The sequence below is a fragment of the Alligator mississippiensis genome, chromosome 7, assembly GCF_030867095.1.
Source record: "Alligator mississippiensis isolate rAllMis1 chromosome 7, rAllMis1, whole genome shotgun sequence".
NCBI lineage: Eukaryota > Metazoa > Chordata > Crocodylia > Alligatoridae > Alligator > Alligator mississippiensis.
Window position 1 is genome coordinate 56,442,026 of NC_081830.1, and position 21,798 is coordinate 56,463,823.

The 21,798-nt window shown below is 42.2% G+C and overlaps 1 protein-coding gene across 3 annotated transcripts in view; it reads right to left on the reverse strand.

Moving 5' to 3' along the window:
* The window catches only part of ATR (ATR serine/threonine kinase), a 79,489-nt gene that overhangs the window by 21,747 nt on the left and 35,944 nt on the right, over positions 1–21,798 (reverse strand). For all 3 annotated transcript variants that reach the window (XM_019491777.2, XM_014602864.3, XM_014602863.3), the window contains exons 26-37: positions 15,404–15,541; positions 14,095–14,302; positions 13,113–13,291; positions 11,781–11,945; positions 9,051–9,142; positions 6,947–7,038; positions 6,329–6,506; positions 4,121–4,297; positions 3,567–3,726; positions 2,834–3,013; positions 840–982; positions 254–351 (exon numbers count right to left, since the gene is read on the reverse strand). In XM_019491777.2, the coding sequence (XP_019347322.1) occupies positions 254–351; positions 840–982; positions 2,834–3,013; positions 3,567–3,726; positions 4,121–4,297; positions 6,329–6,506; positions 6,947–7,038; positions 9,051–9,142; positions 11,781–11,945; positions 13,113–13,291; positions 14,095–14,302; positions 15,404–15,541 (1,810 nt within the window). The remainder of the gene's footprint in view (positions 1–253; positions 352–839; positions 983–2,833; positions 3,014–3,566; positions 3,727–4,120; positions 4,298–6,328; positions 6,507–6,946; positions 7,039–9,050; positions 9,143–11,780; positions 11,946–13,112; positions 13,292–14,094; positions 14,303–15,403; positions 15,542–21,798) is intronic.

Consider the following 21,798-nt stretch of genomic DNA (forward strand, 5'->3'; position numbering starts at 1 on the left):
TTACAATACTGGATACAGAATAGATAGGAGAGCGCTCACTGACAGCCTGCTCCACTTCTCACTGCCCCAATTGCAACCCACCCCCCTGTGTTTTTTATTGTAACAGTGAGGTGAGCTATTCTGGTTTCATTTCAAAATACCTGACCTGCAAATCCAAACAAAAGTACTTGTATATCAATATTACAGCACTTTCTACACTGTCTTAGAAAGACTTAACATAACAGAAAAACTGTACTGTAAAAAAATGTTTTACCTTTTTCACATTCATAACCTTTTGCTCCAAAGTCAAGCCACAAAGATAACATTCTTGGCATTGATTGATAGATGAATTGGTTTCCATACTGTAGAGATCTGCAATTACATAACCACGCTTGTAATTAAGATACAGTTCATTTATAGCAAAGGAAATGCAACAAATTTTAAATCCTTAAGTGAGCTATTTAGATATTTGATGTATAGTCTATTTTAGGCATTTGTGATGCGTCCCCTGCTCTAACATCAAACTCCTACTACCTCCTACACAAATTATCTGTATCAATTAATTTAGTAATTGCTGTCCTTGTTTCACTTCATGCTTGAGACAACCACTTTGAGATCATTTTAAATATAGGTAAGCAATCATTTCCTTTAATGCTCTTTAAATAACAAAACAAAAACTGAATACAACATACAAAGCTAGAATAAACTGCATTAATTATACATTCATGGGGGGGGTTTAATTATGGTAGAAAATTTGAAGTCAGACAAATAAAAACAAAATAATTTGTGCTTTTTGTTTTGATTATTTCACCAATATAGCCTTTCTAAGAAAACCAAGGAAAAACACATTATCACTGCACCTTCCAAAGTGATGGACTATATATCTAATCAGATCTCCTTGCTTTTCCATCTTGTTGTCAGTTACCATAGGCATCAGTTTATCATAGTACTTAGCAAGATAGAAGTGTCCATCCTCCCACTCAGGCAAAAAAACTGTAACATCCTGCAATAAAAGTGAAAATAAAAATTACTTTTTCTAATAGGATTAAAAAAAAGAGAAAGATCATTCTTATTCAATAGCCTGCATTATTTACCTCTGGATATAAAAGAGTACTACATCCATATACCTGTGCTTTACATCTACTTCGCATAGATTTGTACAGAAATCTTTGTAAACTAATGTACAAGGTACAAGGAAGTGAGGTACCACATTCCTTGTGCCTAGTTTTGTAACACCTCTCAAGCTGGATGGCACCTATATAGAAATTCCCCAGGAATTTTTCCACTGAGGAAATTATAATTATTTCAATAAAACTTAAAAACAAAAAAAAAACAAAAAAAGATCTTCAGAAAGGTTTCTGGTACCACCCCCTGCTTTTAGCACCTAAATTGTCAGCATTCTTTTTTGCTTCTCTTGTTTCTTTATATAATATGTTTCAAATAAACCCTTATAGCAGAGGTCAGCAGCCTACATATAGCCCAGAAACAGATTTTATCGGACTCTTCTCCCACTGACATAAATGGGGTTGACCTCTTGTCCAGGCCACTCAGGCAGGAGGCAACCCTGGAAGTAGAGGTCTTAAATGCATGGGTCACGACCACATTCAGGCCCTTCCAATAGGAGATAAAGAAATGTGGAAAAGTTACAGCATTAATCACCACCTTACCTACCAGTAACAAAATTCTAACCTCTACATTTTTCAGTTACGTACAAACTTATTACCCACATACTTGCACTGGCTTTACTGGAATTATCCAGTTAGCACAGGGGTGGGCAAAATGCAGCTCTGGTCCCTCAGCCCTGGCCTAGCACATGCAGCTGGTTCCACTGCCCCTAGGTGCACAGCGGATCTGGGGCAGCTAAACAGTCCGACTCTACTTCCTGGCACCAGTTGCTCCTTCCAGCTGCTGCTGCTACTAGTGTTGCTGTCACTGGACCCAGCCCTGCTGCCTGGGCACCCCAGCCTGTCTGTCCCGCACCTACCGCCAAGGGTGCCATATAGAGCAGGTAGGGTCTCCACAGAGACTGGCCTGGGACTTCTGTGGGCAGGGAGCACTCAGCTGGGTGGATGGGATGAGCGGGAGGAAAGTGGCATCTGGGAGTGGGACAAGCAGGTGGGCCCAGGGCTAGGATTGCAGGGCGGTGACAGTGCAGGCCTGGGGTCTAGGGCCCAGGACAGCTGTAATCCACTCCCCACATGATGGATTATGTCTGACCTGACCCAGAAGTGCCCAGTGGATCATGACTAGATTAGGCCACGCTGCACCACCACACAGCCACATTGTACTGGGTCTGCCTGAATGAGGGTCAGGTCACATGCATAAGCTTTGCTCCCTTCCGGGTTGGGCCAGTCACAATCTGTCACGTGGGGAGTGTTTTGTGACTCTGCCCCAGGCCCTGATGCCATGCTGTCACCACTCTGCAATCCCGATCCTAGTCCCAGTCCTGGCCTCTATCCCACCCACCTGCAGCCCCATCCCATTTGAGTGTGCTGTGCTCATGGGTGCCACTTAGGAAGTTTTCATGAGATGTTGTGGGTGGGTTAGGGGGTGGAGAAATGTTGACCTGGCCCACAACAGCTCACCAAACTCCCTAAGTTGCCCTCCAGCCCAAATAACTGCCCACCCCTGAGTTACTGTTTGGCTCTTGTTAATAGGAGATCCCAAGCGGATATATCAAGAAGTTAAATTAATACTAACCCAGACTGTAAGCTCTTCAGGATAAAGATCACTTTATTACTACACCTTCATACAGCACTAACCATGATAAGAATCTTATCTTTTCATCCCAATGTTGAACCTTGACTGTTACTGAAACCTGTTGCCCCTTTACAACTCATAGTATTGTACTCACCTTATACTTTTTCATAACAGCATTGCTTTCAAAGTTGGCTGTTTCTTCCATGAATCTGCCAACCAACAGCATTGCCCGGCCATGGATCAGCTGACTTTTGGTATCAGATGGTGTTTTATTCTCAGGAAAACATAATTCAACACCCTTCTGAAGAACAATGAGTGCCTGGTGAACCTCACCCTAAGAAACAGAAAGTATTGTTCAGTATACATATTTATTTAGCGAAAAAAACCTGTAACAATCTGAGCACAATCAAGGTTCTAGTTTTGATCTATAAGCTTTAAATGGCTTGGGCTCTCCATAATAAAGGGATGAACTCCCTCCATTATGCTCCTATACAAGCCCTAAATCATGATGGTACTCCTGCAAGTCTAATCTATGCACCAAGTTTGTTTAAAGAAAATTTATGGAAGGTCACTCTCAGCAGCTGCTCCTGATTTGGAACTCCCTCCCTGCTGAGGTGGGCCTGAGCCTGAGCCCAGATATCTTCTAAAAGTGCTATGAGATCTCCTTATTAAGGAGTTTGTTTCATTATTTACTGTTTTATTTTGACATTTTATCTGCTTTATCATTTATCTTATTTCAAGTGAGCTTTTTTTCAGAGAAGGCAGCATCTAAGTCTAATAAATAAATAAAACAGTTTACAATTATTACTAATAAAAATCAACATTCATAAATGAGGTGCGGTCATGCTGTTCAGGCAATAACAAATGTTAATTTCCTTTTTGCTTACCTTGGACCACAGCCACTTTGCTCTTTCTATATACAGTTCTGACAGTGTGGACTCCCCAGCATTCAGAAGAGCATTGTATGCAGTTTGGTGATGACCAGCTTTTCTTGCAACCCTAGCACTCTGGAGCCAGCATTCTCCAACCAATTCACTGTAATCTTGCCTGCAATGATGTTTTTCCAAAACCCCAAAAGTTTCATGAGTAATGTCATTAAAATCTCAAACATGCATAATAATATATTAAAATGAAAACACAGACAGCTTAAGAGATGCTTTATTTAGAGAGAACCTCTGCATTTAAAATTTGTACTATTTTTGGCTTTTATCCAGTTAGGTTTAAAAAATCACTTTTCTCCCTACTAATCTCATCCTTTCTAACTTGACAAACACCATCTTCTTCCTGTATTTTCAGTATAAATAAATAAGGCTGGTTTTGTTTACCATGTACATTTCAAGATTCTTAGCCATAGTTCATTAATATGCAGAAGAATACTATTCTAAGAGAAACATCAGATTGATATACAATATGAAAAGTGGAAAAACAATCATGGTTTCACCTTTTAATGAGGCTAAGCAAAGCCCTTCTAAGTGCTAAGATGGGCTCTTTTGCTCTGAAGGAGTTCTGCGTCATTTCTATACGAGCACACCAGTTCAGAGAATCTTTACCATGGTCACCATCTGACTGCTGAAATAATGGCCCAATACAGTGCTCCAGTTCACACAGCATATGTAACCTGTGATGATAAAACAGAGGAAAGTATTAGAAATTTCTTGCTTTGTTCAGTTATAAAAAAGTTAAATGTAGAATCTGTTATTTCGTTGTCACAGTTGACTAGGCAAACAATCCCAAGTAACATAGCTTCCTCCAGATAACATACAAGGATGTATATGTTAGCAAATGATTCTTCTCTCACCATCTCCTCTTTGAACATTTGATTAACTGAGTCCACAGAAAAACAAATTTTCAGTGAGGAGGGGGTCAATACTGGACTCCTACTTCAGTAAAGTTCTTACTGACACAACCAAGGAGTCCACTGTTTCTAAAACAATTAAAGCTGCTTTCTTTCAGCAGTATTTTTTCGGAAGTTTTTACTGTTTTTGAAGATGTCATAGTGGAGTTAGCATAACACGCAGTGTTGCTCTATTATTTCATAATATGCTAAAAGAAAATTGTTTTAGAAATGTTAGGTGTGGTACTATGCATTGTTGTGGCTGAAAATGCAAGGCTGAAAACTTTAAATGCTTCTCATTTCTCTTTAATGAGCACTCTAAATGTGGAGAGCTTATGGTTGGTATGAGAACAGTGATCAGAGGGAGGCATTTGGAAACAGGTAACTTGAATTGTTTCGACTACACCTTGCTGTATAAGCATAAAACATAACTTTAGAAAAATAAATGAGTACCACAAAAGTAGAGCTGGTAAGAAAGTTCAGACATATATTTTTGCCTGAAAATAAAGATGTACTGAATGAAAATGCATCCAATATGCAAAGGAGCTATAAAACCTCTCTTCATGCACTATTACTTGTACTGCTTTTTGATCTGCATTAAATTGCCTTTAAAGTCGGATTATTAACTGGTATTGAAGCTAGAAGTGAAAAGCCAAATTTTGTTTTCAGTATCAGCAGTGTTAATAAAATATAATCTCATTAAAGTCAGGTGTTATGACAGTAGACTGAATCTGTGTTTTAGCTGTGGTGTTTTAAAATAGATTTTGGTCCTCGGTTCTAATTTAGTAACACATTCATATGAATTCAGTGACTGATTTTTTATTTCAAGGGCAACAGTTACAGCAAAGATTTGTGGCTATTTTCACTGCAGGAGAAAAATATAAAAATCCCTGTTGATCAGGGAAGTTTTCATTTGGCAGAAAAGGTGAGAAAATGAAACCAAGGCCGAAATCCTATTTCATTTCTAGGCTAAGTACAGACAGTCAGAAAGCCTGAGGCTGAAATGATTCAATCTTCGCAGGTTAGTCTATGCTGTGTAGATTAAACCAATAAGCAACTGAACAGACATTTGCTTTTGATTCTGGAAATGCAGCCACATGCCTGCAGTGGCCAGGGGGTGCTACAGCATGCCTCCCTGCTCAGCAGATAGCTTGGGCCAAGGCTAACCTGCCCATCCTGAAAGTAGGGATTGCAGGGGAGGTGCACAGCATCCTAGGATGCTGGGGAACTGTGAATTAATTTGCATCTGGAGGGGATCTGGGACAGCAGTTCAATAAACTGACTTACCTAAATCAGTTAAGTCTGATACTACATCCATCCAGATTTATCTTAAACTGGTTTCAGACATTTTGAAAGAGGTTTATGCGCACTGAACTCCTCTTGTGTTACAGATTTGAACCAGTTTTTGATCACGTATACAGGTTTACATATAATTTCTGTCCCTAGTCCTAAGGCACCTCCTATTCCTCCCTGTTTAAATCCCTGAAAAAACATTAACAGATCAACTGTGGTAACTTACTTGCAACTTACTTGCCTTAAGACTAAGTTGGAAAAAGTGGCAAGAGGAAGAAGGACCTGCCCAACCTTTTGTGTTAATAGTTATCCTAAGGTTTGAAAAGGGTGGAAGAGAAATGCTCTTAGACACTTGAGTATGACTTGGGTGGCTGAGAGGTGAAAAAAATTTGGGTCTACTAGTTAGCACCATTTATTATTGAAAAGGAAGAGTCTGTTGTTTACATGATTGGTACATACATTTTAAAGTACATTCTTTAGCCCTTGAACACAACAAAGCAGTATGTAGATGTCCCCAAATACCTGATAATATGTTCATATCCTCGTTGATAGGACCCTCTTTCAAAGCTTGCTGCTGAGAGGGGGACAATCTGCTCTGCTCGAACAACTTTTAGTGTCTCGCAAAAAGCAGTTGCATTTTTCTTTTTTGCTGATAACAACAATTGTCCTAGTCTGACACTCCAGGTAGTAGACTTTACATCTACAAAAATCAAAAAGGCAATCCAGAATGATACATCAAACTCAGACAATACACCATAACCTGCCAATACCACAACACCAGAAACGTGTTTAATGCAGAGTCCAGACCATACAAGTTTTCATCAGAATTATTTAAAATGTCTTTCAAAAGACTTTACGACAACTAAAGAGATACAACATTAATATTGTATCCCCCTCACCAAGAAGCTTGAGGAAATTCTGGCAAATAAGCTTTCAGAATCCTGCAGAGTGGAAATTTCAGAAAAACCTGAAAGAGTTTGGCCTTAAGGTCTCTTGAAATTTTAAACTGTAAAAAGACAGGATAGATCAAAAAACCCATCATGACCAGCCAAATGTCAAAACAGAAAGCTTACAATAAATGTCCTTTGTTTAAAGCTATTTTTAACATTATTATATACAACTGCACAAAAATGTTACTACCTGAAGCCAAGTAATTTTCCAGTAAATCCCACTGAGAGAGTTTCCAGGCTGCCTCCACTCTATATGTGTTCAATTCAGAAGTCCATTCAGACCTAGTACAATTAAAAAGACCCAAGAACAGCTAGTGTTTCAGCCATAATAGTTAATTGTTCAAAGTATATTAGTTCTACATTTTATTATTGACCAATTGTCTTTAAAACAAAAAAATCTTTATCTTACTTGAAAACCAATGCTATAGCAAGTTATTATACCTTTTCAGTAAAACAAAAAAGGTAGTCAATTTATAAAAAAATATATATTTATAGCTACCATTAAAGCCCGTCAAAAATGACGTGGAAAAATAGGCTGCTTGTTATAGGGTACCACATTTCTGTTATCCACTGTGTCATTACCAACTTGAGCTGTTCTTCCTGGTTTTCTTCATTTCTAAGCGTCCCCTTTGTAAATTCCTTTGGATACTTCTTCAGACACTGATGATTTTCCATGCACAGTGCATTTGGATTCAATCCTCCACATGGTCTGTGAAGCATACATCTCGTCACAGTGATCTTTGCTCAACAGACAATGCACTGTTGTACGACTGAATGTTTGTTCTAAAGTTCTGGGAATGCTTGTTGTTCTGATTCATCATCGAATCCTGCTAATACTCTGGAAATGGTCTGCTTTGAAGCAGAATCACTTTACCCTTATAAGAGCAACTCCAGAATTAGCCATCTGGCACAGTCTTCCAGCTTGGAATTTTAAAGAGTTACAAAATTGGCACACCACGTTTATCAATCCACAATTATGTTCCACAATCTCATCTTCAGTGAATCTATTGTTGCTTAGTCTTTCAGCCTGTCTTCTATTGTCTCTGCAAACCCTTTGCCTTTCCATTGCATCTCTTCCACGATGTCCTCTTTGCTCATTTGTTTAGTTTTGTCTTACTCTTGCCATTCTTTCTTCATTCAATTGCCATCTGTTCTCTGCTTCATCTTGGTAAGGGTGTTATGGGTTAAAGTTAAAGTAAGGGTGTTAAGGGACATTTTTTGCTCAGATACCAAAAGTACACCATAACTAATTGAAATCAATTACTAGAAGGCCAGAAAAGTAAGCAGAAATATGGGGGTTTTTGAGCATGACAGGAAGAATGACAAAAGACAAGCGAAGAAAACTATTATAGAGGATAATTTGTAACTGACATCTTATAAATGGGGTTTACCACAAACAGTAGGAAAACATTTTATAATTAAAAAAAAGACTACTTTTATTTTCTGGTCAAAATGTTCCACTGGATTGGCAATACTGTTAGAAAAACACATATATACACACACACACATACACACACACAATTAAGAGCGCTATGCAGAGGTTGCCTGGGTTTCAAAGTACCAAAATCCTTGTAGCAGACACTTTCTGAGTTGGTTTCAACGTTGCATTTTTTTTCCAAGTTGTCCTTAAAGCACTTTCTCTGCCCTCCTCTTGAGCATATGCCTTGACTGAGCTGGGAAAATAGAACTTGTTTCGGGAGTCTGGAGTCAGACATCCAAATGATGTGGCTGGCCCAACGAAGTTGATTTTGGATAATCATCACCTTGATGTTTGTAGTGTTTGCTTGTGAGAGGATGCTATCTATCATTGGTGCATCTGTCTTCCCAGTGGTCTTGAAGGATCTTCCACAGACAGTGTTGATGGTACTTCTCCGGTGGCTTGAGATGTCTTCTGTACTTTGTCCATGTCTCAGCTTTGTACAACAAGGTAGGAATCATAACCTCTTGATAAACCACGTGCTTGATTTCGAATCTAATGTCACCATCTACAGAATATGTATATATAGATATGTATGTATGTGGTAAAGCAAGGAAATAAAATTCTTTTTCTTAAAAAGTAAAAGAAACACATTTCCACTGCAAGGAAACACATAAGAAATGCTAATATTACTGGCAGTCCTGAAATTAGGATTTTATTTAAAAATTAAAAAATGTAAGAGTTCTCCTTTCTCAAACTGCTCATGACTTCTGCATTATTATTCCCATGTGATCAGGTACATAATTAGATACAGCTGTAGTACAAGAATGTTGTGTTACTCAACAACTGTTTTAGTTGTAGTAAACTAATTTATTACCTGTTGGCAAGCACTCCGTTCACTTGAGTGATTACAGTAGATAATTGTCCAAGACCTAACATGGACTTCACAACACCATGATAATGAATTATCTAGAAATATAGGAAGGCATGATCAAAATAGGTATCACATATTATCAAGAAATACCAGGCTGGTAATCTGCAGGACATTTATGTAGTTTTGCACTTCTAATTTTTCTTGAATATTTTTCTTGCTTTTAGTTTGATATGAAAAGGACATAAATCATTAGAGGTTACTCATTAAAAGAATAATCAAATCACCAAAAAAAATTAGAAATTTGAACAGAGCATCTGACTTCAAGAACCTCAAACTACACATGCAGTTTCTGAAACATTTCAGAAATAAATAAAATCAGGTTCAGAGTGATTTTTTAAATATGTGACCCTGAGAAATGCTATTTAACAGTGTGAATGATGAATTCATATAAACAGTGAGAAGAAGAGACAAAACACGTTCGTGTCAAAAGAATTTTGAAAAAAAGGAAAAGTCAAAAAAGACTTTGAATAGTTTCATTCAAAATTGTTCTAATGATGTTTTGGGGAGTTTTTTTTCAGTAGATTCTAACTGAATTAGGAATACAAGAGCACCAGATTTACTATATCCTGCCTTCAACAGTGGTCAGCTGCTTCATAGGAACATGCAAGAAAGCTCGAAATAAGCAATTCCAGAACAACTCATCTTCAGGGAAAGTTTCTACCAAACACTCCCCTCCCTCCCACAACTAGGTAGAAATGAATTTATGCCCTGAAACGACAAGTTTTATATGCTTTCCAAAACACTGGCTGTTTCATGGGTAAATACCATTTACCCAGCAGTACTACTAAAAATCTTGGATACTTACTCTGGCTTTATTAACTTCCAATACTCTTAAGACCAGCTAAGCTATCAGCCTCCATATCTTATGCCAAAGAATTCCACAGTTAGTTATACACAGGTGCATATCCTCTTACCAGTTTTGAATTTGCCACCTGTTGATTTCGGGTTGTTGTTTTGGTCTGTATTCATGAAAAAGGTTCATGAAAAAGTTGAAATTAAGCAGTGCGGCAAACGGAATGAGCGAGCACTATTCTGAGGTGTCCTAATATTTCTGCTGGCACACATCTGCACCAATCTACGTATCTGCCATCTAATCCTGGATCTTTACTGAACAAAACCTGTCAATTATCTGATCATCCACATGCAGAGATCAGTCCATAGATATACCAATTACCACTTTCACTTTTAAACCAGCATTGTTCACAATCAAGAGCATGAACCCACTACGTAAACCTTAGGGAATTATGCAATTAAGCGCCCATGCAACTTTGCGCATAGAAGGCATGACTGCAGATAACTGCATAATTTAACTGTGGCAGGCTCTGTGCCTCCACCTCCCCAGGGGTCCTGGCACTCTAGCTGGGGGCCCCATGATGTGGAGGCACAGAGCAGTGCGACTGGACAGCTGAGTAAGGAGTAAAGGGAGCTCCTGCCTGCAGGAGCAGGGAGTGGGTGTGGGGTTTGTGGGAGGATGCAGATTGCGCACCATCAGACTGGGCCAGCTGGTTCCATGCCTCCACGTGGGGCTTCCAGTACTCCAGCAGGAAGTTGCACGTAGAGGCAAGCAGGAGCCCACCTGGCCCATGGCACATGACTCTGTGGCCCAATGGCATATGACTCCCCACTGGAGTGCTGGAAGCCCCATGTGAAGGGCAAACTTGACCCGATGGTGCATGGACTGGAAGCAGAGCCATGCATCACCAGGCTAGGCAGAAAGCTGCACATGGAGGCATGGAGTTGCATGCCACTGGGCCAGGCAGGCTCCTGCTTGCCTCCACATGCAGCTTGCTGGTCGAGTGCTGGAAGCCACATGTGGAGGCATGGAAGCTGACTGGCTTGATGGCATGTGGCTCCCAGTCCATGGGTCAGGCCGGCTGGCTCCGAGCCTCCACATGGGGCTTCAACCACTCCAGTGGGAAGCCGCGCATGGAGGCACAGAGCCCACCTGGCCAATGGTGTGCAGCTCCTGCCTGCAGTGATGCAAACCCTATGTGCTGGCACAGAGCCAGCCTGGTCTGGTTCAGAAGTGGGCGCCAGCGGGACAGGCCGGCTCCATGCAAGGACATGTAGCCCCTGGGAGTCAGCCAGAGGCACATGCTGCCAGAGGCTTTGTCTGCCACAGCCATGAACACCCTGTGGGCCTGCTGCTGCTGGCGGTGGGGGCTGTGCACCATGGGGGGAAGGAGGGGTAATGTGCGGCGGAGGGGCCCACATCTACCCACAACCCTCCACCCCTTCACAGCCCCCCATTACTCCCATACCTACATCCCCCCAACAAACCCCACACCTACCCAAAACCCCACATATACCCACTCCCGCCCACACCTTCACAAATCCCCCCCACACACAACTCACCCCCACCCGCCAACTATACAAAGTACCTGCATATATTTCTAAAGGTTCATATAGTGTTATATGTAGTGTAGTTTGAAAAAAAAAAAAAAAATAAGAGCAAGTATTTTTGCATAATTTTGAATTTTCCTGCACATAATTCCCTGGGGTATAACTATGATCAGATTTGCCCCAATTTGCCAATTACTGTTAATAGCAACTCAAAGGAAATCAATATAAAAGCACACTTATGTTCATATTTTATATAAAATATTTAAAACCACCTTCATATTTTTTGCCTTTTCACAGAATGGAAAAATAAGAATTTGCTTTGCATTTTACCTCATCAGGTTCCAGTTGAATAGCTCTGTCATAACAGGCTGTAGCATCCCTCAGCAAACCAATGCTTTCATGTTCAAGGATCTGTTCTTTCAGAGATGGCTCTGCCTTTCGAATTGCACTCACCCCAGCCACTCCATCTGGTTCATGCATAGCAGCATATAGTTTCTTTGTTCAAATGCAGAAAAATACTGCTATTAGAAATGTAAATCAACTGCAGTACTTCTACTGAAAAAAAAAAAATCAACATGCTATTTGTATATCTTAAGAATCAAGCATATTGCTAAAGAATTTTCTTGTCAAACCATTCCAAAGCAGAATTCTCAGTCATGAATCACTTCAGTAAATTCTTTAGACATCTCAGACTATTTTATTGGCCAGCTTTCCAAATGCACTTCAGTCATGCTTTAACTTTCATATGTATCAGTATTCGCCATCTTATGCTATTGAAAGGAGTAATATTATCAGGGTTTATTTGAACCAATTTATGAAAAGGAACAAATTCTCAGCAAGTTGTACAATTCAGACTTACAAGCTGTATCCAGCTGATCACAGTATTATCATTCTAAATTACTTCTTCAAACTAGGAAATCACTGTATAATATAAACAGGGAAACATGAACAGTGCCAGTTTATCTCATGTTACAAGTTAATAACGTTTCTTGAAAATATCCTTTACATCTGTAAAATACAAAATGTATTTCATCTATATTGGCATAAGTAACTTTCCTTTATGTACAGGAATTTCAGTGATAGATTTTTTTTTTAAAGAAACTCAAGTTTACTGAAAAAGCAGTAAGTCTCTCTTTAAATATACAGTAAAAGCTTTGTTATCCGGCACCTACGGGGAATGGGGGGTGCCAGACAACAAAATATGCTGGTTAACTGAGCGGCCCGAACACCGTCTTTGCCAGCTCAGGCCCCTGCCTCTCCTGCTGCATTGCTGCCCCTCCCGCGAGCCCCAAGGGACAGGAGCGGGGCCCCATGCAAGCTGCTATGCCCCGGGCCGTGGGGGCTCAGCAGCGCAGGCTCCTTTGCCCCAGGCCATGGGGGCTCAGCGAAATTGGAACTGCCATGGTGGGCACTTCTGGTTTTGCTTTTCCCTTATAAGCTGGCATACCGGTTAATACAGCATGCTGGCTTGTAAGGTGTCAGATAGCGCAGCTTTTACTGTAAAATGTTATTAGAGTCTCATTTTAAATTTCTTTTTTCCTTATAACTAAAGAGAACGCCCTGAAGCCAAAAAAAAACCCCTCCTTCAACAAAGCAGCATCTTAAAGAGGTGTACTTACACCCTTATCAAAAATAAAAACTTAAAAAAATATATTTAAAAACCTGTAGAAAACCAAGATGCTCCTGGATATTTTGTTTCTTTTCTGTGATGAAAGATTCAAAGTGCATCACAGCTCTTGTGTATGCCTTAGAACGAAAGGAAGCTACAGCCAATGTATCCTGAGGTATGAGGTCTAGAAAACGAGTCACATTTTGATATTCTCCATAGTTCTCACTTGATGCTGTGGAATGAAATAGTTTAAAAAGTTTGTTATCTAAGTTTAACTTCAAGTTATCTTAAACATCAAAAGTTCAGTTTATCCCTTATTACAATTTTATGATGCGCTATATTGAGAATATGCCTCCTTTAGCGTAACTATGATTACTTAGAAATGTCTTTAGTTCCGCGCTCCTAAGCTTTTCTAGGCAGCATGTATACCAACTTAGTTTTACAGATTTCCAAAAATAAAATGTAGGCAAGAAAAGCATTACATCATGTTTTACTTTGACACTATATACTTCAATTCAGAGGATAATGTTACAACAATTTACCAATATTATGGTAAGAAATAAAAAAAAGATTCTATCATCATCTCAGCAGTAATGTTTCATTCTTACGTAGTTCTTATTTAAGGGACATTCCTATGGCTGCTTGCAGACATTAAAAAAACCCAACAACTCCAAAACGGTGTTTTCTTTTAAACTCAGCACACTCCCACACTGAGCCTAGCGCATGCCCAAAAGAGGCAACGCAGTAGCTGGACCCAGATTGTTCAATGTCTGTAAATCTGGTGCTTTAGTGGGGCTTCTTTTGCATTTTTATCTAATAGCTGATTGACTTGGATTCAGAGAACAGTGCCAGAAAACTCCACTGAAGCGCCCAATCTATACAGATGCTGCAGAGCCAAGTCAAAGGAACACACTGCTGCTTCCGGTAAAGTGCATTTTTTTGTTTTGTTTTTTTTTAACATCTGCAAACAGCCTATACGCTTATTTGAAGAATACTAATTCCAGTTCACATGCAATCTTAATTAGCATCACTAACATTTCACATCTCCCTTGTCTCTGCTTGACTTGCTAGTAGTTTTCTCAGCAATAAGCATTTGGAACTTATGTCTAGCCCATTGTGTCAGGTGATCAAGCATGGAGAACACTGTTTGGGTGCTCAGTTGACTCAGATCCAAGGCACTATCCTGGAGTCTTCTGTTACAGAGGTCATCATGTTTGAGAACAGCCATGATCTCTGCATAAACCTACCCAAAAGTTAATATAAAAAAGGCAGATATTTTTAGTGTCATCATACAGGCTGCAAACTATTACAGGACAGCAGAAGAAACAAAGGTTAAACTAGAAATATTAGGCATTATAACTGTATCTATAATTTATATATTGAAACTCCCCACAGCAAGGACACACAAGCAAACACATTTTATCTACAGAATTAGAAACAGAAGAATGATTAATGTACAGTTATATTCAAAATAGAAATCTGAAGAAAAGTTAGAGTCTACACTCTTTCCTGGTTCTCTCAGAAAACCACACACCCACCTACCCACATCCACCTTTCTGGAACGCAGGCTGCAGGCTCCTATTACCAAGTGCAGAGGTTGACTTACAAAAGTACACGGCACTATGAACTGCTAACTAGGGGTATTAAATCAAGCAGCTTTTCCCCAAAAGCAGTTGTGCTCAACCTATGTCCTATGGTCTAGATCTAGATTTCAAAGTGACTGGATCCAGCCGGCAGCACAGGGGACCAGCAGCAAACAGCATGGCCTGGTACATCCCATTCCCTGCCCTGATATCTCTGCAGCTCTCCTTCTCTGCCTCCTTCCCCTCCCTCTGCCATTGCCAGTCACTTCCTTCTGGCAGTGCAGTGGAGAGGGGAGTGGTGGCCCACAGTGCAGCCAGTTTGTAAGTGTCCAGCCTGCCCCTCTAAAAGGCTGAGCCCTAAAGTGCAGGTGAAAGCCAAAGCGGGGTAGTTATGAACCAAGAGTCTGCTGATGCCTCGGTTCAATTTATCCCTGAGCAAGGTGTGGCACATCCATGTTCTCCCTCTAACACTCTAGCTCCCGATGTTGCTGTTGTACAACTGGGATTCATAGAGGAACTACTAAGATTTACAAAAAAACCTTCCTGGAAATTGATGTTATTAATGAAGACTAGTGTTGAATACCTAAAATGTATACTGAGCTCTTCAAATATTGTGCTGAGATTCCTCAATTTTAATTTTTGTGAAAAATGAATGTGATTATAGCAATGAACTTGCCTCAGATGGGGAGTTGTTAATCTAGACGATCTCTCCAAGTCCCATCCAGTCTCATTTCTTTATGACTATGATAGGTCCATCTTACCTCTTGCTGATCCTCCTGACTGCATCCCAGTAAAACATAAACAAGAATGTGTGGAAGAAGATAGATTGTCACTTTGAAGTCATTTTTCATCATGATACTACAGCAGTTGAAGACTTTGCTGGCAAGCTCGTGCTGTACCTATAACAAATATGGTATTTTTCAAGAAAAATCTAATTTTGATAGATAAAGAAAATGTGACTGGCATGATTTTTTAAGGCGTCAGACAAGCAAAATTTCAATATAATCTTTTTTTTATTATTAATGGAGATCAATTATGTCCAATCCAATTTATCTGATGATCCACAAATGGTACATTAGAGATGTAGACCTGCATCAGGAAGAGAGGAGTTGCCACCATGCACATAAAACTTGGGGAACATACATTGCCAAGCTGGACACAACAGTATAAGCATATATTGCAGATTTCTCACCACAGAGACTGTATAGAGAGTTAAGATTCTAACTTCCTTTCCTCCAAGAGCCTCAAGGAGAAACTCCCATCTTTCCACTTACCAGGAGGGAAAGGAATTGTAAACTTGTTTTTATTTCTTCATCAGAAACTAGAAAAATCTAATGCAGCTACCAAGTTACAGGGGCTCCCGCTTTAGTGGCTCATTTAACAATGACATTCTGAATGCATCACTTATGCATATCAACATGGGGGAATGGGGAAATGAGAGCAACACAGCTAATGGGTTTCTGTGACTACAGGGATATGAAAAAAATGAGGAATTTCCTTAGCTAGATTCCTGATAACGTGATTTTAGATTTAATATCTTGTTGCAGAAACACCTGTCACAGTATTTTCAATTTCCAATTGTCTAAACACTACAGAAAGGTGTTTGAGGTCCTTACCAAGTCTTTGACTGTTATGCAATATTGACTACAGTTGTACTAAGGTGCCCTTCTAACAAGGAACAACTCTAATAAAAAACAACACTACAGATTTGTAGGCCTTGGTGATAAAGATGTCGATAGTAATTCTGGTTGTTATTATTAATGTTGCTAATCAAGCCTCTACTAAAAATTCCTCAACGTTCTGAGCACCAGAACCTTCTCTTTGCAATCAACAGAACTGAGAGAACTTTGTCAGCCCTATCCTATGGAATTAAGACTGTCTTCAGAAAACTAGTGAAAGTTTCCAGATCACAGGCACTGGTTCTCATGAGGGATTTCAATCACCCTGACATGTCCTGAGAGTGCAATACAGCAGTGAATAAGCAATCCATGAAGTTTTTGGAGAGTGTTGGTGACAACTTTCTAGTGCAAGTGTTGGAGAGACCAACTAGGGGCCATGCTCTTTTCAACCTGCTACTCACAAACAGGGAAGAGTTGGTGGGGGATGTAGAAGAGGATGACAACTTGGGCAACAGTGACCACAAGATGATCAAGTTCAGTATCCTGACAAAAGGATCCTGAGAGCTGTACTGCTGCTCTTTCTTCTTGTAAAGGAAGAAAAGAGAGCAGCAGAATAAAGACCCTATATATTTGAGAAAGCAGACTTTGACTCCCTTAGGGAACTAATGAGCAGGATCCCTGGGGAGGCCAGTCTGAAGGGGAAAGGAGTCCAGGAGAGCTGGTTGTATTTTAAAGAAACCTTACAGAGGGCACAGGAACAAACTATCCGGATGTGCAGGAAAAATAGCGGATAAGCTTGGCTTAACAGAGAACTCTATGGTGAGCTTAAACACAAAAAGGAAGTGTATAAGAAGTAGAAGCTTGAACAGATGACTAGACTAGGGAGGAGTATAAAAATACTGCTCAGGCATGCAGGGATGAAATTAGGAAGGCCAAAGTGTAACTGGAGTTGCAGCTAGCAAGGGGCATGAAGGGTAACAAGATGGGTTTCTACAAGTATGTCAGTAACAAGAGGAAAATCAAGGAAAGTGTGGCTTCCTTACTGAATTGGGGAGGCTGTGGTGGCCCAGCAGGGGGCGCTCCTGCGTTGAGCCACCCACCTCACTGCACCCGACCACCTTCCAGGCTCCGAGTGCCTCCCTGGGGGCACCTCACATCTGGCCAACCCCCTTCCTGGAGCACACCCACTAGCCTGGGGGTTCCCCTGCCACCACCCAGGGCTCTGGACTGATTCTGGCTCTGCACACCCTGGGAAACACAGGCCTAATAGCCCTCAAGGGTACTTGATTCACTTCAAGAAGTTGGGATGCTTCCCTCAGTCAGAAGCACAAGTAGTGGTCTCCCTTAGTCAGCCAAACCAAGGGGACCCCCAGGCATAATCTAGACCCACTCCCAATAAGTCTCCCACACTAGGCACAAAGGAGAACTTTATTGGTTACAGAGGGTAGGGTTAGAATAGGGTACAGGGTAGAGCAATAACAGAGAAATCCCATAAAGCAAACTCCCCTGGCTGGGTAGCCTTTGATCACGCATCTGAGTTACTGCAAGCTAAATATCTAGTTAGATCTCAGGTAGCTTACTCACAAGTATCATCCAGAGGCAGTTGGAGATTCCCTCTGGAGGCAGGCAGTTCCTTGATCATGAGTTTTGAGAGAGAGAGCAAGCTTCAGATGGTACAGCTCTTCTCTGTCTCTGAGTCTCCCCCATGGCTGCTGCACCCACCTCCTGGGCAGTCCTTAACTTATATAGCCCTTGTGACCTCATTTACCTGGTCCAATGGAGGCCAGCACCTGTTAGCTGTGAGCCAACCAATTTGAAATACATCACTAGTTGCCAGGCAGACTGGCAGTCTCTAGCCCACCAGGGAGGAAGCCCCTCACCCAGGTATGTGATACTAGTCACGTAGGCAGAGGGAGCAGGTTTCCCCCCTCCCTCAGGAATGTGTCCAGCTAAGGTTACCTAAAGAGACAGGGTAAAGGTGTGTCTCCTCTGCTGGGCCCATCCTAATCAAATTGTCACAGAGCAGAGTTTTGGGGGAGAAACAAAGGTGGCCTTCTGCCACAGCAACCTAGTGACATGCAGAAAAGGCTGAAGTACTCAATGCCTTTTTCACCTCAGTCTTCACAGGTGAGGTGAGCTCCCAGACTACTGCACATGGCAGAATAGTTTGCAGAGAAGGTGAGCAGCCAACAGTGGTAAAAGAACAGGTTAGGGACTACTTAGAAAAGTTGGACATATAGCCAAAGCTACCATGGAGCTGAGGATGGCAACCCAAGTAAAGGACAACAAGAAATTGTTTTTTAGATATATTGGGAGTAAAAGGAAGGCCCAGGGAGGAATAGGACCGCTGCTAAATGGGCAGAAACAATTGGTGACAGATAGGGGGGACAAGGCTGAACTCCTCAACGAGTTCTTTGCCTCAGTGTTCCCAAGCGAGGGGCACGACAAGTCTCTCACTGGGGTTGTAGAGAGGCAGCAGCAAGGCGCCAGACTTCCATGCGTAGATCCTGAGGTGGTGCAGAGTCACTTGGAAGAACTGGATGCCTTTAAGTCGGCAGGCCCAGATGGGCTCCATCCGAGGGTGCTGAAGGCACTGGCCGACGTCATTGCAGAGCCACTGGTGGGAATATTCGAATGCTCGTGGCGCACGGGCCAAGTCCCGGAGGACTGGAAAAGGGCTAACGTGGTCCCCATTTTCAAAAAGGGGAGGAAGGAGGACCCGGGCAACTATAGGCCGGTCAGTCTCACCTCCATCCTTGGTAAAGTATTTGAAAAAATTATCAAGGCTCACATTTGTGAGAGCCCGGCAGGACAAATTATGCTGAGGGGAAACCAGCATGGGTTTGTGGCGGGCAGATCGTGCCTGACCAACCTAGTCTCTTTCTATGACCAGGTTACGAAACGCCTGGACACAGGAGGAGGGGTGGATGTCGTATACTTAGACTTCAGGAAGGCCTTCGATACGGTATCCCACCCCATACTGGTGAACAAGTTAAGAGGCTGTGATGTGGATGACTACACAGTCCGGTGGGTGGCGAATTGGCTAGAGGGTCGCACCCAAAGAGTCGTGGTAGATGGGTCGGTCTCGACCTGGAAGGGTGTGGGCAGTGGGGTCCCGCAGGGTTCGGTCCTTGGACTGATACTCTTTAATGTCTTCATCAGCGACTTGGACGAGGGAGTGAAATGTACTCTGTCCAAATTTGCAGATGACACAAAGCTATGGGGAGAAGTGGACACGCCGGAGGGCAGGGAACAGCTGCAGGCAGACCTGGATAGGTTGGACAAGTGGACAGAAAACAACAGGATGCAGTTCAACAAGGAGAAATGCAAAGTGCTGCACCTAGGGAGGAAAAATGTCCAGCACACCTACAGCCTAGGGAATGACCTGCTGGGTGGCACAGAGGTGGAAAGGGATCTTGGAGTCCTAGTGGACTCCAAGATGAACATGAGCCGGCAGTGTGACGAAGCCATCAGAAAAGCCAATGGCACTTTATCGTGCATCAGCAGATGCATGACAAATAGGTCCAAGGAGGTGATACTTCCCCTCTATAGGGCGTTGGTCAGACCGCAGTTGGAGTACTGCGTGCAATTCTGGGCGCCACACTTCAAGAAGGATGCGGATAACCTGGAGAGGGTACAGCGAAGGGCAACTCGTATGGTCAAGGGCTTGCAGACCAAGCCCTATGAGGAGAGACTAGAGAAACTGGACCTTTTCAGCCTCCGCAAGAGAAGGTTGAGAGGCGACCTTGTAGCTGCCTATAAGTTCATCACGGGGGCACAGAAGGGAATTGGTGAGGATTTATTCACCAAGGCGCCCCCGGGGGTTACAAGAAACAATGGCCACAAGCTAGTAGAGAGCAGATTTAGACTGGACATAAGGAAGAACTTCTTCACAGTTCGAGTGGCCAAGGTCTGGAACGGGCTCCCAAGGGAGGTGGTGCTCTCCCCTACCCTGGGGGTCTTCAAGAGGAGGTTAGACGAGTATCTAGCTGGGGTCATCAAGACCCAGCACTTTTTCCTGCTTATGCAGGGGGTCGGACTCGATGATCTATTGAGGTCCCTTCCGACCCTAACATCTATGAATCTATAAGTCCATGGGGCCGGATGGGATGCACCCAAAGGTGCTGAAGGAATGGTCTGATGTGATTGCAGAGCCGCTGGCCATCATCTTTAAAAACTCATGGCAATCGGGAGAGGTCCTGGATGATTGGAAAAGGGCAAATATAGTGCCCATATGTAAGAAAGAGAAAAAGGAGGATCCAGGGAACAACAGACAAGTCAGCCCCACCTCAGTTCCCAGAAAAAATCACGGAGCAGATCCTCAAAGAAACCATTTCTAAGCACTTGGAGGAGAAGACAGTGATTAGGAACAGTCAGCATGGATTCACCAGGGGCAAGTCATGCCCAACCAACCTGACTGCCTTCTTTGATGAGATGACTGGCTCTGTGGATGCGGGGAGACCAGTGCATGTGGTATAACTTGATTTTGGCAAGGCTTTTGATATGGTCTCCCACAACATTCTTGCAGGCAAACTAAGGAAGTGTGGGCTGGATGAGAGGACTGTAAAGTGGACAGAAAGCTGGCTAGAGCATTGGGCTCAGAGGGCAGAATCAATGACTCATTGTCTGGTTGGCAGCCAGTATCAAGTTGAGTGCCCCAGAGGTCGGTCCTAGGACCAGTTTTGTTCAATATCTTCATCAACAACCTGACAGACAGCATAGAGTGCACCCTCAGCGAGTTTGCAGATGACACCAAGCTGGGGGGAGTAGTAGAAACACTGGAGGGTGGAGTTAGGATTCAGAGTGATCTACACAAATTGGAGGATTGGACCAAAAGAAATCTCATGAGGTTCAATAAGAACAAGTGCATAGTCCTTCACTTAGGATAGAACAACCCCATGCACCGGTACAGGCTGGGGGCTGACTGACTGGGCAGCAGCTCTGCAGAAAATGACCGAGGATTACAGAGGACAGTAAGCTGAATATGAGTCTACAGTGGGCCCTTGTTGCCAAGAAGACTAACAGAATACTGGACTGCATTGGTAGGTGTGTTGCTACCAGGTTAAAGGAAGCAATTATTCCCTTCTATTCAGTACTGGCAAAGCCACATCTGGAGCAATGTGTTCAGTTTTGGCACCCCCACTACAGAAAGGATGTGGACAAACTGGAGAGAATCCAGCAGAGCACAACAAAAATGACTTGGAGGTTGGGGCACATGATTTATGAGGCAAGGCTGAGGGAACTGGTCTTACTTAGCCTAGAGGGGATTTAATAGCAGCCTTCAACTACCTGAAGGGGGGTTCAGAAAGAGGATGAATCTAGACTATTTTCAGTGGTGACAGATGATAGAACAAGAAGCAAGGATCTCAAGTTGCAGCAAGGGAAATTTAGGTTAGGAAGAATTTTCTCACTAGGACAGTAGTAAAACACTGGAACAGGTTACCCAGAGAGGCTGTGGACTATCCATTCTTGGAGATTTTTAAAACTAAGCTAGACAAAGCCTTGGCTGGGATGATCTAGCTGGGGATGGGACCTGT